Source organism: Pelmatolapia mariae, linkage group LG10_11 (assembly GCF_036321145.2).
Source record: "Pelmatolapia mariae isolate MD_Pm_ZW linkage group LG10_11, Pm_UMD_F_2, whole genome shotgun sequence".
NCBI classification, from domain to species: domain Eukaryota; kingdom Metazoa; phylum Chordata; class Actinopteri; order Cichliformes; family Cichlidae; genus Pelmatolapia; species Pelmatolapia mariae.
In genome coordinates this window covers 33,446,629-33,464,704 of record NC_086236.1, presented here as the reverse complement: position 1 = coordinate 33,464,704, position 18,076 = coordinate 33,446,629, and the positions used below count along the sequence as shown (strand labels likewise).

Below are 18,076 nucleotides of genomic sequence, written 5' to 3'. Positions count from 1 at the left end.
AAAAACACACAAACACAAAAACAACAACAAAAACAACATAAAAAACCCATCTAAAGTCCAGCTGCTCAGTGGTGACTGGACCAGGGCGAGACGTGGTATCGATCTACTGGCTTTTAAAAAGTATTTTGGTCTGGACTGCACACATGGACCAATCGATTAAACAGGCTGATTTCAACTTAGAACTAGGACACTAGTGTCACCAGCATGACTGTATCGTCTAACCTGACAAAGTTTTTAGTGTTTATAAATGATTCATCAATGTCATTATCAAAGTGTTTATTTTGAAGATTTTTTTTCATGATCTGTTGATCTCAATCTGACAAAAAATGAAAATGCAGGAAGCGTGAAAGCACTGCTGCAAATTTAAAAGCCGCCTTGTGGATAAGTTCAGTTTACTTCCATCAGGATGGAGGTTCTACTTCCTTAGAAGTGGCAGTTATACATATGATATATCATTCTTTATCCTATCCAACCCCATAACACTGCTCCATGCAGTCTTTTGTCTTAGTGACTTTTATGTGACTGTTACTGTCAGGGTTTGTTTGGTAAAGTTGTTTCTCAGCAATAAAAAGGAAAGACATGAGGTCATTCAATCCATCAGGTACTGGCTTTTTAAACAAAAGCCATTTTGTCTGGTTTCTGGCTTCTTTCAGTTTTTGCGTATTTTGCATTTACTGTTTATTTCAATTTATTGCTGTGCTTGTATGTATTTGTTATTACTGATTGCTGTATATAAGCCAAATTGCCTCTCAGGGACATTAAAGTGCTACTCTGCTCTGCTCTTAAGCAAGTGGTGTGTATGTGTGATTATAAGTTGTTCCACATGATGTTGCTAAGCGTCAATATTTTGCACCCAAAGTTATTTTGGAAATGCTTCAGGGTGCAGTCACTGTGGAACTTTTTGATTTAGCAATATCCGAGTGTGTTGTCATGCAAACTGTGGGACTCCATCCAGCACACGAAAGGCTCTGTACTGTTTCTGCAATACATTTATGCGCATGTGAACGGTTACGACTCAATTTGGGATGATGAGGAACTTTCTGGTCTCAAAACACTTAAAGGTTAAAAAAAATGTTATGAAAAGAAGATGATACTCTGAACAAAGAGAACATCATGCCTCTCAGTGGCAATCTCAGGATCACCTTGATTGTGGCAGGGATATACATACAGCAGCTAATATTACCTGAGAAACAAACAATACTGCCAGTAATGCCAGCACAGCAATAGCAGGGTTACAATAAGTCACAGAGGCTTATGTAGCTAAAATCTATTGTATAGCAAAACAAGGCCGGTAAAAAGAGGAATAAACTCCAAGCTTAGAGTCAGATCTGTTGGGTTTGAAGCCAGAATACTAGCATGCTCAGAAAATAACACAAAGTAAACACAAAGCGAAGGATTTCTCAACTTCCAGGCAGCTGACACATTAACCACAACAATAAAATCTGACTGGTGAATTGAATATATTGATGATCTGTTCTGCTGGGAAACCTTGGGTCCTGTGATTCATGTGAATGTCACTTTGATATCTCCCAAACACCTAAACAAAGCTGCAGACCAAGCACAAAGGCAGCAGCCTCCCTATAGCAGGACAATGGTTCCAAAATCCTTATATTAGCGATGGCTATTTATTTATTTTTTTTTAAATACTCAAATAGTCTTATTATTTTATGGTTTGTTAATGTTTTTTAAATATATTTTTCCCTTTTTTTTACTAGTGCATGATATGATGTAATAGGTCTTTATCATCAGAAGGTAGCAGTAATTCAGCTAGATGCTGATTTGCTGACCTCCAGTAATATATTCCTGGTTACCACAGGGGAACACCAGTAAAATATCTGTGGCACGGTGAGCGGTGAGACTACATGTCTGTTTCTCTCTACAGTTTTGTACACTAATAACGGCAAAAACACTTCAACACTAGTTTCTAGAACATTACACCTAATATGATTCACACTGTGTATGAACAAAATACAGACTTTTGTTTTATTTCCCAGAAAGACACTTTCTCAAACTATGATGATAACGGTTAGAGAGACCCTGGCTGTGATTCCCAAGTCCCCGATGATCATCTCTGCTGACAGCATGTAGAAATTACAGATAGCATCTACTGAATAAACGAGGCAGGGAGTAAGTGAACTGCAGGTTGGCTCCCAGCTGAAAAACAACAGAACTGAAGTGATCACCCCAGAGACATTTTCAGCTGTGATGAAGGTTTTCAAAACAAAGGCAGCAGTTTTGCCATTTCAGCAAGCACGTCTGCTTTTATTAAGAACTTTTGAAGAGAACCTGCAAATGCTCCCATGCACCCAAAACTGGGAAGCATGCTACACACGTTACCTACCATTCTAGGCCTGTTTTCTGCATTTCCTGCAGCTCACCACATTGCAATTCGCTTTCAATCCAACCTGTGCTGCACTAGCACACATTGTCCCTGTAACCACAAAGGCAGCTGCAATCTTGCCAGTACTTGGCAAACTATGGTTTCAAAAACCACAGCTCCAGAATAATAGCATAGGAACAGACTGCCTTTCACAGGAAAAGAGAAATACTGAAGAATTCTGGATATACTGGTTTAAGTTCAAAACATACCCACAGATAACAACAAGGCTGACATGAAGGATCTGGATCAATGTCATGAAAATCAAAAGAAAAACACACAAAAAAGTCAAAACAAACAACAACAACAAAAACCCACACTGGGTTCCTCACTGTGGTCATGCTGTGCTATATATGGTCATACTGGGGAAAAATATATATCACTGGATGGTCTGTCCCTCAGCTGTTCTTGTTTACACTGTTGTAAAATCTGGCTTGTGGAATTCCTAAAAGAAAGAGAAAAGCCCTTTCACGTTGATCATTTTCCAAAGACATTTACTCAGAGATCCGTGTTAAACTCAGCTGTCGCTCTAACAAAGGTTTCTGCATGCAGTGCCACACCGATATCTCGGCCACAAGCTTTTTTTTTCACGAGTCCTGCAGGCACACAAGGACAACGGGGAAGCACAGCTCTGTAACCGCAGCAGCAGAACATTGTTACAGAAAGAACTGAAAGAGCAGAAAAATCCCTCATACTTACAGTAGGTCAGCTCTGGTTTACGTTCCTTCCCTTCATGCAGCTCCTTAACGCTCCAACACCTGTCCAGTCTCTGTTCCTCAAGTCTAAGAATGTACATCCAAGCTTGGGTTTCTCCGCCACGGAGCACAATTCCCCTCGGCGGGACGTAAATGTCAGCTCCCCACTTTCTTTCACATACAGTGTAAGCACTCCCAGTGTGGGATCCGGAGAGAGAAAGAGAGAGGAGGGGGCAACAATATCATCAGCAGCTGGTGTTAGAGGATGAAAGCCGGTTTGGTGGATTACTCAACGGGACAGCTTTCATTTCCTCCATTTTGCCTTCTCTTCCATTCTACCATTGGGATGCCCAATTTTAAACCTTCTTTCTCTGGAGGCTGGCACCCAACACAACTTTGAAAATCTGACTAGCAGCAGCAAAACATAAATGGAAACAACCTGGTTTAAATGTCCAAAAAACAACAGAAAAAAAAAAAAAGATAGATGTGTTCTTTAGTCCTGTTCTGGCAACCTCACCGTCTGCTCTCTGTGTCCCTGCACCACATGCTATTCTCTTTTTTCCTCCTCTTCCCTGTCTGACATGCTGGATCACCCCTCCCCCTTCTCTCCTCCTCTTAACCCTCTCTGGTTGGTATGTTCCCAGGACAAAGAGCAGGGATGGAGAGAGAGAGGAGCAGAGGAGAAGGAAAGGGCAGGAGGGGAGAGGGTGTGTGTCCACTTGCCAGGGAGCTGTTTTCCCTCCTTCCACATCTGCAGTCCTCTCTGTGCTGTCCTCAAGCAAAGTGGCATCTGACTGAAAGTGATCTACTGAGGAGACATTCAGCTCTTCCAAGAACACAATTACCATGACTTCCCATTATTAAACTTCAAAACACACCCAATTAAGCTTTTCAATAAGTGATGATCTGCAAATGCAGTAAATAATGGGAAGCTATTCATATAACCTAATAACCTAAATAAGCTCCCAGCCTACCCCACTTGCAAAGTAGAAATAGAGTCACCAAAAATACCCTCTGCTAAAGGGCCTGCTCTCAGCCAGCTACCTTAAAAAAACTGAAGCGGAAGTTGAATCAGCTGTGGCGACTTCACGTGTGCCATCTACATATAAGATGGATTAAAAAGAGACTGCAAACAGCCTGGCTTATCAAAAAGGTAATAGCCATGAGGGTACAGAGCCGCATGGGGCGTGCAAGTCTCTCCCAGTTCTGCGTGAAAAATATGCAAACAAACAGTTCAAATATCCACACAGTCCAATTCAACTTATGGGTACAGACTGTGGTGGAGGTGTGGTCCCTGGCTCAGCTGCAGGGGAGGGGTGGTGCAGTGAGCTCAAGGGGCGGTGCCAGGCAGGTGAGTGGACAGGTGGTGGTGATGGCACTGACGAGCTCTCGACTGTTTTTAGTGACGCTGGAGTGGAGAGGAGGAAGGTTATTCAGGTGTGCACAACACCGAAGGAGAGCAGCAGTGGGAAGTGTGTGTGCCAAACCCTAGAAGTACACTGCTCTGTGTGTGTGTGTGTGTGTGTGTGTCTGTGTGTGTCCGGTCCTTCTACGCAGATTTCTCAAGATGGTGTGACGATCACAAATAATGTCTCTAACACCACCTGCCTCACTACCTTTTACCAAAGGAATGGGGCAATGTGACAGCAGTCACCACTGAGCCAAAACTTTCTAAGCCTTCATAAAAACACAGATTTCCACATAAGCCGTGAGCCATTCCTCTCAGCTGAGACGCCTGCTCTGACCGACTGCTGGAGAACAGCTTCACTTCATTCTCTACTATAAGTCTGCTTATGAATATCAAATGATAATCCAATGATGACCTAGTTCATTCTGTCTCTGCTCTGCTGTGCCAGTGACAGGTTGGACTGATTTATCCAAACCACATGCGCAGAGGTCAGATATTTTTGTTAAAGGAAACATCACTGTAGTCCAACTTGCAGACACAAAAAGCTAAAAGCACTGATTGAACACAACTATTTCCCACGTTCCTGTGTTGGCTATGGAGAAAATACAGCAGTGGAGAAATCTCAAGTTTTGTTTCTGACTCTAAAATTAGTTATTAGAGACACCCAAGTTAGGTTGAAAAGAACTGCAGTCAGGCACTGAGTGTGTGGGGTTTCTACTATGCACACCTCACTGACGGACAAAAGTTGTTTGCAACACGCACTTCCAATGGAGACGTGTCACCAAGAGCTACAAAGATTAACCTCATGGTGAGCCTTGAGGAAAAAGCACACTGCCTAGAAAATATTTATGCATATTACACATTGTGTGTCTAATCCATCACACAGATACTGAGATATTTCAGTCTAGACCAACGTGGCAAACAGATGGCTCGACAGAAACGCTACCCTAATGTGTGAATAAAAATAACAGTGTGATCGGTATCAAGCATTTATGATATTTTTAATTATACGTATAACACTTCAAAATAAAATACCAACATTATTTTTATGTATCTAAATAGAGCAGCAGTGCTCAACAGCCCAGATTGCTCTACTTTGTTTTCTCTGCTGCACCTGTGAGAGAGCTGATCGGTCCAAACGGCTGCAAGAACCTGACACAAAAGTGTCAGGCCAATAAATTCGCCTGCGCTACTATGCAAACAGAACGAGTTTATTAAATCATATTTCTCTACTAGTTATTAAAGTGTATTTCAGTACACTAGGTCAGAGCTTCTTATTAATGTGTTATGATTACAGGCTGAAGTTTGCAGAACATGGAAGAATTACCATTAAAATATGACTAAAAATAATGGCGGGTCTCCAGTGGCACCATTTTCACACTGTAGTATTTTTACTCGGATGTAGAGCTGAAGGGGTTTCGAGTGCACGGCTGCCTGTGGGGCTTTGCTGCAGTGTGAAGGAGCTAGATCTAAAATCATTAAAGCTAAAAAAAAAAAATGGGGGTCTAACCGTACTGAGGAGAGCAATGGAATTTAAACAGGGGGAGAGAAATCGCTGTTAGGGGATGAGATGATGGTTTGGAACAAAAAATCCCATTTTCTTACTTTAGCGTACATATATTTGCACACAGACTATAAATGTATACATTTTGGAACTTGAAAACAATTCATTGTTTACACTTACATGCAAACATATTCAAGTTATTTGATGAACATGCAAACTTCCCTGTTTTTGGGAGCTTAAATACAATTTGGAAATTCACCCAAAAGATGAAGATGCGTGCATTTCATTCAGTATTTTTTTTGTAATGAAGCCCATAAAAGATCTGGAAAAGATTCCAGATGCGGTATTTGTGCGGTATTTGAAAATGGAAGTTGCTGCAGTGAACCTACAACACGCACTCTCAATTTAAGATTATCAAACAAAAACAATCCAGACACAGGGTGGGAATTTTCAGACTGTCAATACATCATTCTGGGAAAAAAAGTGCACCAGTGAGCTCAACATCTGCACGAAACCCGAACGACCATGACAGCAGTAATCAACATCTTTGGTGAAGAAACATCTGTTCACAACAACCTTTATTGGCACTGGCTCTCTTGCACTGACTGAGTGAAGACAAAAGCACAATATCGCTAATATTCCAAGTAATACGCTAATATTTGTCGAAATGCAGAAAGTTAACTGGACGATGTTTCACAGGTCAAGGGCCCAAAAATAGACGAGCCACAAAACCGACGAACACAAAGAAGGACATCCAAGCACTTCTCTTCCTAGAGGTTACGTCAATGAAATGATTCTGTTTCACATTGGAATGCAGAAAACACCAAAGAAAAAGTATCTCCATGACAAGCCTGCAGCTTTGTTGTCTTAAGCCCAACTTCATTTTTATAGGAGCAGAAATGAGTAATGAGGCTTTGTGAATGTGCTTTCAGCGCTTCAAGCGTTCCCACATCCTAGGCATTTACCTCACTCTAGGCCCCCCAGGTCAGGACAGGACAGCGTGGTTTGTCAAGTGTGAAGGCGGAAAGGGAAATAAATCAGCCCAGTCGAGCTGCAAATGTTATAGGAAGAGAGGGTACAGGGAACAGAGTGGACCGGTAATGTTTCTTCTTTGTGGGAAAATCATAAAACATAAAACAGCACAGTGGGAACATGTGCCTGCAGATGTGATCTATTTGCCTTATGACAAAATCCTGTTTTGCACATGAATGTGATACACATTAACTGATCTTAATGGTCGCTGGTGGGGAGAGCTTTCCCTCTGGTTCACAGGAAATGTTGCGTCTGATATGTCCAGTTGAGCTCAACAAAGAAAGAAAATATAAAGACATAAAGCATCATAGCTATGTGGAATAGACCCAAGATCTCAAAAGCACTCCTGATTAATCTAAAGAGGACCTATTAAACCACTGCAGCATGAAAAAAGTGGTTATTTATGTTATGTTTCTTCAAATTTTTCAAAATGGACTGATCTGGAATATAATTTATTTGTGTATTCTCAGCACAAATTAATTTAGAACATAATTTATATTATTCTATATACAACAATGTGTTGATGGTAATGAAAATTTAAGCCATTTCCTTATGTTTTCTTTTCTTTTTATTACCCTTAGAGGAAGGGTGATGAGGGCCGCTCAATTCCATTACCCCATAGGTAATGGAATTGAGCGGCCCTCATCACCCTTCCTCTAGTCTGTCACAGGAGCAGGTGATGTATTTAGGGAACATATATAAAATGTAGGCATAAAAACATTATTATACTGTCCTTGAACAGGTACTGCCCTAGTTAAAGGGAAAGTGCTGAAGTCTAGCAGTACTTATTTATTAATGCATTTGTTACATTTTTTTGTTATTGAAACTTTTAGGACCTTTCAACCTTTGAGTTCACCTCCACCCTTCGCTTCTTGGTCAAACCAGCTTTATACTACTTTAACTTTGAGTGTGCGCACTCTTACCCAACTTGCAAGATGCCATTCATCAATGTCTACATCTGTACCAGTACATCAACTTTAGAATGTTGGCTAGTTACTTCATTATCAGACATCATTTAGAGTTCTCTGCCTTTAAGATTTACTATGGTTTTCCACTACGGTGCAAGCACTGCAACTCTAAAGACCTTTCACTGACATACAGCATTGTGGTGCTCAAATTATTTCTGTGTCTCATGGTTATTAAGTGTGTGTGTGTGTGTGTGTGTGTGTGTGTGTGTGTGTGTGTGTGAGTGAGAGTGAGAGTGCATGTGGGGGCTCTGGCTGGTCTTTTGTTTCTCCAACAAGGGTAGAATGCGTCCAAGCGTTACATCATCCTCAGCTCACAGGCAGTAGAGAGCGGTCCTCTGAATGAACATGTGACAAAGGGTCTGACATCATCTCTCTGTCGGCCAAGGCCTTCATTCTGTTTTCTCCAGGCAACCACACAGTATGACCCTAAATATCATACAGATGGAAACCCATTAGAAAACCTGCAGGTTATTGTTAAGTGTCCTGTGTTTCTAAATGACGGGTTGCCTGGCTGTATGCTTTGGAGTTGTACTGCAGCTGATGGATTGGGTCCCACTGGGGGGGAGGGAATGCATCTCTCATGGTGCTTTGTGAGCAGAGGGGGTGACTGGGCAGGAGAAGCGTATTTTGTGTCGATGCTGGGGATGGACTTGAGCAGGAGATGGCTAGAAAGCTGAATGGATGAGTAATAAAAGAGAGAAATAAAGACAGGCCCTAATCACCCTTCCTCTAGTCTGTCACAGGAGCAGCTGAGACACATCAGCTGTACAGCAACGCAGAGCAAGGCGGCCTAAAGGAGCCCTGAGAGGGACGTCAGTCTTCGTCACATACATGGCTGCACACACACCCTGTTACTGTTATTCACCCACACACAAATCACACCCTCAATAACTGCCTGAACCACCGTCAGCATGAGAGAGGGGGCGCTCTTTCACACGTGTCTGACAGCCCTGTGCGTTGGCCTGCGCCTGCTGTTTTTTGCTTGTACGTGTCGTCTTCCAGGTTGCTGGTAGGTGTGGTGAATTAATGCAACTGGGAGCACCTGGCCACTCTCCTTGGAGCATTTAAGATGTGGTTATCTCAGCTTTCGCTCTCTCTTCATTCACCCTGCACCGTGTTATTTGTTTGGTTGGCTTTGAACTGGTTACTTTAGGACTTACATTACACACCTAACATTCAATCACTCATCCAGCTGCTGACACACTAACAAATGCCAATGTAAAGTTTTATGTGGTTAATAACTTTGTAAACTTTGGTTCAAACCATGTCTCTCCCATATTTGTTAAGGCTCTTGAGCTGTTAAACTGGTTTATTTCCATGATTATCCACCTTAAAAGTCACACTCAGTGTTTCTTACTATAAGTCTGCCATAATGCACTTTATGGCATTGTACTTGGTTCAGTGTTTTAGTCCTATTAGTGGCTTCAGTGTTGTTGTGTCTGTACAAAGGCAGTGCTGGAACAAATCACACTACTACTCCCTCTAATGCATTTCTGGGAGAATACTGTCCTGCTCGTAGTAGTAGTGTACTATACTGTGCTGAAAAGTGTTGAAGCAGAAGCAAACAGACTGGCTGATGAAGACTTCATCCTACACCAAGATAATGAGCCAAAACTGAAGAAAATAAGGCCGAAGGCTTCAAATAGTGTAAGAGAAGCACAGATTGTGAGCACAGACCAAGTGTGGGTCTGATGACCTAAATTTCATCATCAGACGGTGAGTGAGGCAGTCCAAGCAGCCGTCCACGTGCTTGCCTGTTTTTTGCGACCATGTCAACTTATCTGTGGAGACTTTACATTGCAGTGTTATAACTGCACCCCAGAAAGAGATGCATAACAGAAATGACTAAATGGCCTTCACATCTCCAGCTGTGTTAAATAATCAAAGTGTTGCACATTTTTCTAACAGCCTGTTACTGTCAAATGCCCACACAGACACTACAACCTTTAGCCATTTCTGACGCCTGTGAACAACTTAAATACTGTTAATAATCATACAGATGACAGCGGTCAGCACCACTAACACTGTTTCTGGAAAGGACCTATTTGTGTGACTTTCACCCTCACACACATTTTATTAGTAAAATGTGTAACAGTGTGGTCTTCAGTGTGGACAATGTGGAAAAAGGCAGGGCAAAATGCTAGGCTAATGAGCAACAATAAGGGTGAGTGGTGCTGGCTGGCTAGTTGGCAGGCACAGTGGGACAGTGGTGATGAAGTCAATACATTTGCTTTGCTGGTCTCTGGCTCCAGACTGTGACATGCAGCCCTTGGCCTGCAAGGGGGCTAAGAGGAAGAGCGAGAAGCTGGGGGCGATTCAACCGAGACATCATGGAGGGCACAGACTATGGGGGGAGCAGTGCATGCATGGGTCAACACACTGTGACAGTGTGCCAGGTCACAGAGGAAAGGCCAGAGCCATTCTGACAAACAGCATTAATTAAAAATTAACTACTAATACAGAATACAAGGTCGAGTCTTCAGCTATCAGTCTTCTAGAGAGGAACCAGCTTCTAGTTTAGTTTCAGGAGACACACACATCTATACTTTTAACATTAGGATAAAAATATTCATTTAGCTTAGAGCTGGATCAGGTGCTCGGGCTGCTGAGGAACATCCATGATGCACTGAGCACCTCTGCACTCCCCATGCATTCATTTCTCAATATTGCAGTCATAAACTTTTGTCTTCTGTAGTTTACCGTTTGTGCTTTGCTCAATTTGTTATCCTCAACTCCGTATGCTCTGCCTCTTCCTGAGCCTTAAAGGCTTCACACTACCGTCGCCATGTGCTGACTTATAAAGAATTATCTAATTATTGGGGTAATACATCTAATATTGTGGGTCTTTACCTTATAAAGCTCCTTGACTACTGTTGTGACCTATACAATAAGAACAGAAAGAAATCAATCTGACCAGAGTATCTAAATCTGCCCTTTCATCTCACATCCAACTGTTCACCTGTCATTTAATTTATCCCATGCACTGATATCAAGATTGTTTTAGATTGTGTGTATATCATTTGGTGCAAAACCGTATCTGTCTCGAGTAGATTATATAACCAGCAGTGAATTCAGTTGGCTGAGGTCTCTTCTGCATGCTTCAGATTCCAGCCTCAAGGACTAGCTTCAGAAAGAGTGGAGGACAGTATGTACAGCAGCACAGAATGACACAAATATCAGCAGGGACTTATCCATTCTCTTAGGAATGGTTTTAGCCAATGCACAAAGGATTTAAAGTGTCAGACAAGGTTAATCAATACCAATTCATCTACCTTCTCTACATCCAACTTAATAGGTTTCTAAGTTTTGACATTTAATAGATTCTCAAGAGTGCACCAACAGTACTGTGCCAAAATCAATACAAACTTTCATGGCCACCCATAGCAAGATGACCTAAACTGCATTTTTTCAGACCACTCACTTTGATGTGAAGTCTGCACTAGATCCGCCTGAAGCTAGTTCAATTAAAAGAAAGGAAGGCTTACTCATCCTAATGAGAGCTGCAGAGAAACAAACAAGAGCCAGTCCTACTCCTGCTTCTGTTTGCTCCAAAACATCCATGTCTGCCAAATCAAACTCATACATGACTGTGCAGCCACAGGGCGCCAGGATGTAGCTAAGGTCACAGATTTAGTCCTTATTATTACTACCACCACTACTACATGTGTTAGACATAGGGTGCCAACATTCAAAAAAATCTTTTTTTTTTTCCTCTAAGTGATGAAATAAAACATTCACATTTAGCATAATCCAGATGAAAACTCTGCAACAGGCCAGTCACCTGTCCATGATGTACCCCACCTCTCACTCTATGACAGCTGGGATACGTTCCAGGATTCCTTTCTTTAAGTAAAACCTATTCTGAACCACCTGTGGCTTCACATAAGAACCACAATCAAACGTATTTTTTAGAGAAATGCCACAAATGACTTCGTTGGAAAATAAGCTCAGACAAATGTCATAGATATTTGTAGAAAAACCTAAATATACCATTCTTTGTTCATATATTGTAGCATTGAAGTGTCAGCTGTCAGTTAGTAACAACCTTCTATCTAGTACCATTGTTTTTAAATGCTTTCAGAAGTGCAAAAATTAGGCATAATAGTATTTAGTCTCGAACAGCTGTCAAGATAAAAAAAGTTATTTTTTTATATTTTCCAAAGACTGTGATTGTGCATTTGTGTCTGATGTCACAGCACTATCATCAAATCAATTATAGTCTTTTTGGAGTGACTCTATTCAGATTTGTAACAGCATAGAAAGTAAAAAAAGGAAAAGCTGCTGTCATTAGATCATTTCTGTATGGCCTGCAAATCTTTTTTGAGCAACAGTATTTTAAGGCAACAAGTTTCTCTAACATCAAAGCAAGTAAATAAGCAAAAAGTTCAACACTAGATTAATTTGGAAGTCTTGTTAAGGTACAGTCAGACAGAAGAAGGTTAGAAGAACCTTAGTTTGTCAACACCACTGCCAGGTTATGCTTTTGTTTTCATTTATTTAACATTTAAACCAGATTCCTCCTCTGAGGAATACAATGTCTGGACTAAATTTCACAGCAAGTCACAGTTGTCAATACACTGCAAAGAACCCCTCTGAGGACCAAAGCAATGCATGATATTGTTTTCATTTTTTATAGTCTGAATCTGAATTGATTAAAGTGTAAGACTGCATCGCATCATTTTGGCTTTTTAAAACCCACATCAACACAAAAATGTGTAGCTGGCTGCACTCAAGTGTGCATACACTATTTAGCACTTGTCATTAACCAAATCTCCAAAAATAATATGTCTGAAACGGCCTCTTTTACGATTACATCAGAACAGCACTTCATCAGCAGCACGACTGGCTGAAAACCCCAAACGTGACCAGTAATGGCACTTCTTTGTGTCAAAACAGAGCAAACAGTGAATCAACAAAGAGCACACAGAAACATTAAAATGTAATGAACAGACCACTCTGTGAGCAGCCACAGAGGAGATTTAAACGACTTTGAAAGTAAAGGTTACATTTTAAGCCATGTCTCCATCTTTGCCAGAACGACTGACAGTCTGTCAGTCAAACGTTACAAAACCAGCATCATAAGAAAAGGACTGCCACGTAAGTGGTGCTCTCAGGGCTTGTGTGACTGTGCCATTATTATTTTTCCACAACAAAACCTTGTGTGACTCACATTCTCCTCTGGCAAAGATTTTTATTATGGAAGTGAAATAATAATAATGGAATAATGGAATAAGTATTCCAGCAGAAGGCCCAATTCCAAAGCTGAACCTAAGTCCTACCCTGCCTCAGTCCAGCACAGAGGAAACATAAAACCTCACTGGACCTGCTCCACATACATTACTATTTATTTGTTTTTTTTAACTTCAATGGTGGAGATACACAAGGAAAAATGAAATATAGTTAATGTGAATATCTGTGCTGTTCATTGAATCTGCGAAGAAGATGTAAAAATGTGCAGTACCATGTCTATGAAAAATCCTGAATGATTTCTTGGGTATCAACATTCTCACTTATCATTTATAAAAAGCTTTACTATTTATGCCATGTCAGAATCATTAGGGAACAAGTAAATAGAATGCAGTTGTGACCAATTCATTAAATAAGCAAACATGTTTGGTTGAGGCGAGATTAGACATAATATATTGAGTGACATGGGGAACAAATAGCAAATAATTAATCCCTAAGCAAACACAGAAGACATGAGTTTCCACTGGGGTTCAGCTGGCTCAGAAGAAGAGGCAGGAGCTGCACTGAATACTAAAAGTACACAGCAGGCAACACAAAGACACAGGGCTACTTAAAGGCATCTGAAAACCAGGAAAGGATCAGCTGGCCAAACAAAAGGACAAACAATCTACTGGCTGTAGACAATTTAAATTAGCTTGAGATATATACAATGAGTGGACGGGTGGAGTTAGATCACCAAATGACCTGCAGGTAAAATATAACACAGCAAACTCTCACTCTGCCGTTGCAATAGCAGTGGGTTTGATTTAGCTGACTGGTGACCCCTACTGGCTTCTTGTAGTAATGACAAGGCTGGCTGGGTAAAAAAAGCTCTCACTACAGTTGACTGCAGCACAGTTCCTCTTGACAATGTGTTTAAGGATTCATAAGATAGACATTTTAACCCTCACAACCCCACCAGTCACCAAAGTAAGAGTCAGAGATCAGCTGTATTTACTGCACTTTGGTGCTGAACATCATCATCATCATCTTTCACATACATAAAGCACAACTTCAAAATTAAACATTTAAAAGATCAGTGAATAAATGTTTGGTAAAACTAAAATAAACTACTGTATTTTCCGCACTATAAGGCACACTTAAAATCCTTTCATTTTCTCAAAAATCGGCAGTGCGCCTTATGTTAAATTCTGGTTGTGCTTACTGACCTCGAACTGATTTTATGTGCTACATGGCGCTCAAGAATCTGTCAAAAATGTTTTAGTACGACTTCGCTAACCTACGAAGCCACACCGCTTGATGGATTATTGGAGCATTACGAGTACCGTAGTCAGGAGCCTCACGGAGTAATCTGGGTCCAAAACTCCGCCCGCTTCAGGTCCCAAAAACAAACGAACACTGCAGCATCACTGAGAGTTAAAAACTGTCTAAATTCTTTCATCTTTAATAAAATGATCAGCGTTGCTGCTTTACCAGGTGTAACAATTAAGTTTGAGGCATCCATGAAAACAGAATGTATCAAATTTAACGGAGTTAGAGGTTAGCAGGAAGTTAGCTCGCTAGCTTCCACCTAAACATGATATAGCATGTTCTGACTGAGAGATTTCTGAAAAATTCAAACCTACAGCTCTGCTATCACTTCCAACATAAATGAAGACAGAAAACTAAACAGCAGTGACGTTTGTAGGGTTACTGAAGTTGGGCTAGCTGGTATATAATGATGTGCTACGTGATCGCTAGCTACACAGCTATGTTAGCATAACATAAACACAGTGAAGCTGGAGGATGAACGCTAACTTTTTTTCCCACTTGATAAAAGTTAATGTGAGGGTTCCCGATGGTTAGGGACAAATGCAATCGCATGGCAGGATGCTGTAAACGGACCAAACTTCAGTCAGGAGAACAACTGAGATAATCCATCCACAATACCAGGTTAGTCATTAATATACTGCAACAACATGGGAATAGAGCAGCTGCGACAGAATTCAACATTAATGAATCAATAGTACGGAAGTGGAGGAAGCCAGAAGAATGAGTAAAGTTTGACTTATCTGACTGTTTTGTTTCGCTTAATGCGCCTTATAATCCGGTGCGCCTTATGGTCCAAAAATACAGTATAATAAAATAATCAAATGAAATACTAGACATACCTGTACTACAGGGGCACAGGCTTTTCACTGAGTTACTCAGGCATCCCCAATTGATTTTTTTGTTTTTAACTAGTTAAAAAAAAATCCTTTTCACACAGAAAGTGTAACAAACAATTCAAATATTTAACCAGGGTACAGGTGGGATAAAAACACTTGGTTCACAGTTCCTAGAGGTTTGGATATTTTAAAGCTGCAGGGAATGGGGGGACTTTTAAAAACATCAAAACATATTGCAAAGACAACTGCTGGCAAAGCAAGTTGTGACTCAGCTTGGGACTCAACAGCCACTAAGGTCAGTAAAGGCAAAGACATGAGGGAGCCATGTGGAGGAATCTCCAGGAGAGACGGTGGTAGAAGAAAACTTTTTAAAGATCTTATATTTATATTATATTAGCGAAATGGGGCATTTAAGGAACCAGGAAAGCACCGCAAACACCAACAATCTCCATGCATCAATGGCAAAAAAGTTCTACCTGACATCATTTGGAGAATTCCTGCTTCATTCAGTCTTTACAAATATCATCAGCCAATTTCTTCTCCGTGAGAGCGAGTATTTTTCAATAAACTGTGCAAAGGTTCATCCACAACATCGCTGACATTTGTGATGCTGTAATTTTAAACTCATAATCCCAATCAAAGTTTTTAAAAGCCATGCTACTGATGCACACATGCCGCACCAGTAGGGCTGGGCCATATTATACCGTTCACGGTAATACCGGTATAATGTTAGGCAACGATAGGAAAATGAAATATCGCGATAGAATATGGGTCAAACGCGCATGCGCAGTGCCTTTGCTTTCATACGCACATGGCCGATTGTTGAGTGAAACGGATGAACCAGAATTAGTTTGTAAAAATGGTGCCACTTCAGTGATGTGGAACTGGTTTGGTGTTTGTCCGTCAGATACACAACAAAGCACATTTTTGTTGTAGAACATGCAAGCGGCCGTCGTTATTGCCGTATTTGTCGGACTAAGGTGCTCGTAAATCTGGGAGTAATCTGGGTCCTAAACTCCCTCCGCTTCAGGTCCCAAAGTCAAACAAACACTGCAGCATCACTAAGAGTTAAAAACTGTCTAAATTCTTTCATCTTTAATAAAATGATCAGCATTGCTGCTTTACCAGGTGTAACTATGAAGTATAAGATCCAGGCATACATGAAAACAGAATTTATTACATTTAACGGAGTTAGAAGTTAGCAGGAAGCTAGCGGAAGTTAGCTCGCTAGTTTCGCTAGTTACCTAAGCATGATATAGCATGTTCTGACTGAGAGATTTCTGAAAAAATTCAAACCTACAGCTCTGCTATCACTTCCAACATAAATGAAGACAGGAAACTAAACAGCAGTGACGTTTGTAGGGTTACTGAAGTTGGGCTAGCTGGTATGTAATGATGTGCTACGTGATCGCTAGCGACACAGCTATGTTAGCATAACATAAACAGTGAAGCTGGAGGAATCAAGGCTAACACTTTTCCACTCAATAAAAGTTAACGTGAAGTTTCCTGATGGTTAGAGACAAATGCAATCGCATAGCAGGATGCTGTAAACGGACCAAACTTTAGTCAGGAGAACAACTGAGATAATCCATCCACAATAGAAGGTTAGTCATTAATATACTGCAACAACATGGGAATAGAGCAGCTGTGATAGAATACAGCATTAATGAATCAATGGTACAGAAGTGGAGGAAGCAAGAAGAATGAGTTGAATAAAGTTTGATTTATCTGACTGCTTTGTTTCGCTTAATGTGCCTTATAATCCCGTGCACCTTATGGTCCGAAAAATATGTATTTGACTTTTTTATTTGGCACACTGCAGTTTAATGTTGCAAAGCAACTCTTTTTAACTTCAGTGGATATTATACATGGTTATGCTCAGGATATGTCAGCCCATTTCTACTGGAAATGCCTTTTGGTTAAACTTTCAGCAAGGAATTTGCATTTGCACTGTTAAATTTTTATATAGCTTTAATGCACATAAAAAACAGCTTCTTGTTTAAGTGAAAATAAATGGATGGTGTTTTTTTGCGCTAGTAAAGTTGTGGAGTTGTATTTTGTCTCGCATCAATTATATCGTCAGTTATATCGTTATCGCAAATTTTCAAATATATATCGTGATAAATATTTTTGGCCATATCGCCCTGCTCTACGCACCAGCTTTAACCATTTTTCATACCAGGTGTTTTTAAAGCATTAAGAAATTCAAGAGAAGGAATCAAAAAGCTTCAAGACTGTACCTGAATTGTACCAAAGTCCACATTTTCATAGTGGAAATGAGCACACTCTGCCAGTTTTGGGAAATGGCCCTTGGTGAAGCAAAGCCTGCAAATGCAACACACACAGTTTGGTTAGCACTTCATTCTCTTCATATGGTAACAGCTTGGAGTGTGTATGATTAGCAGAAAAAGCCGAGGGCAATGCAAACAGAGGGAGCGAAAGCACGAGGCAGGCACAGAAACAGACTCCATAAACAGCCAGTTTGGAGCGATATTAGAAATGGACAGAGGAGAAATGTGAGAGCTGTGAGTTTGTGTGTCCACGTGCCCACTCACTTCTTGACATTCTTGACCTTCATGCTGGCTGTGCTGCTGCTGCATGAGCGCATGAGGGGCTCAGTCCTCAGCTCAGGGATCTCAGCACTCCTTGCCTAAAAAAACAAAACAAAGCACACAAACATGAGAGCTCACACTTCCAGTCTGATCCAAAGCATCGATTTAATGAGGGGAGCCAGCTAATTCATACAACAACTGCACAT

General features: G+C 40.9%; 1 protein-coding gene across 6 annotated transcripts in view; it reads right to left on the bottom strand.

The window, feature by feature from the left end:
- Positions 1 to 18,076, bottom strand: part of arhgap32b (Rho GTPase activating protein 32b) — a 124,142-nt gene that overhangs the window by 46,488 nt on the left and 59,578 nt on the right. For all 6 annotated transcript variants that reach the window (XM_063487396.1, XM_063487400.1, XM_063487401.1 and 3 more), the window contains exons 4-5: positions 17,874 to 17,968; positions 17,559 to 17,643 (exon numbers count right to left, since the gene is read on the bottom strand). In XM_063487396.1, coding sequence (XP_063343466.1) covers positions 17,559 to 17,643; positions 17,874 to 17,968 — 180 coding nt within the window. The remainder of the gene's footprint in view (positions 1 to 17,558; positions 17,644 to 17,873; positions 17,969 to 18,076) is intronic.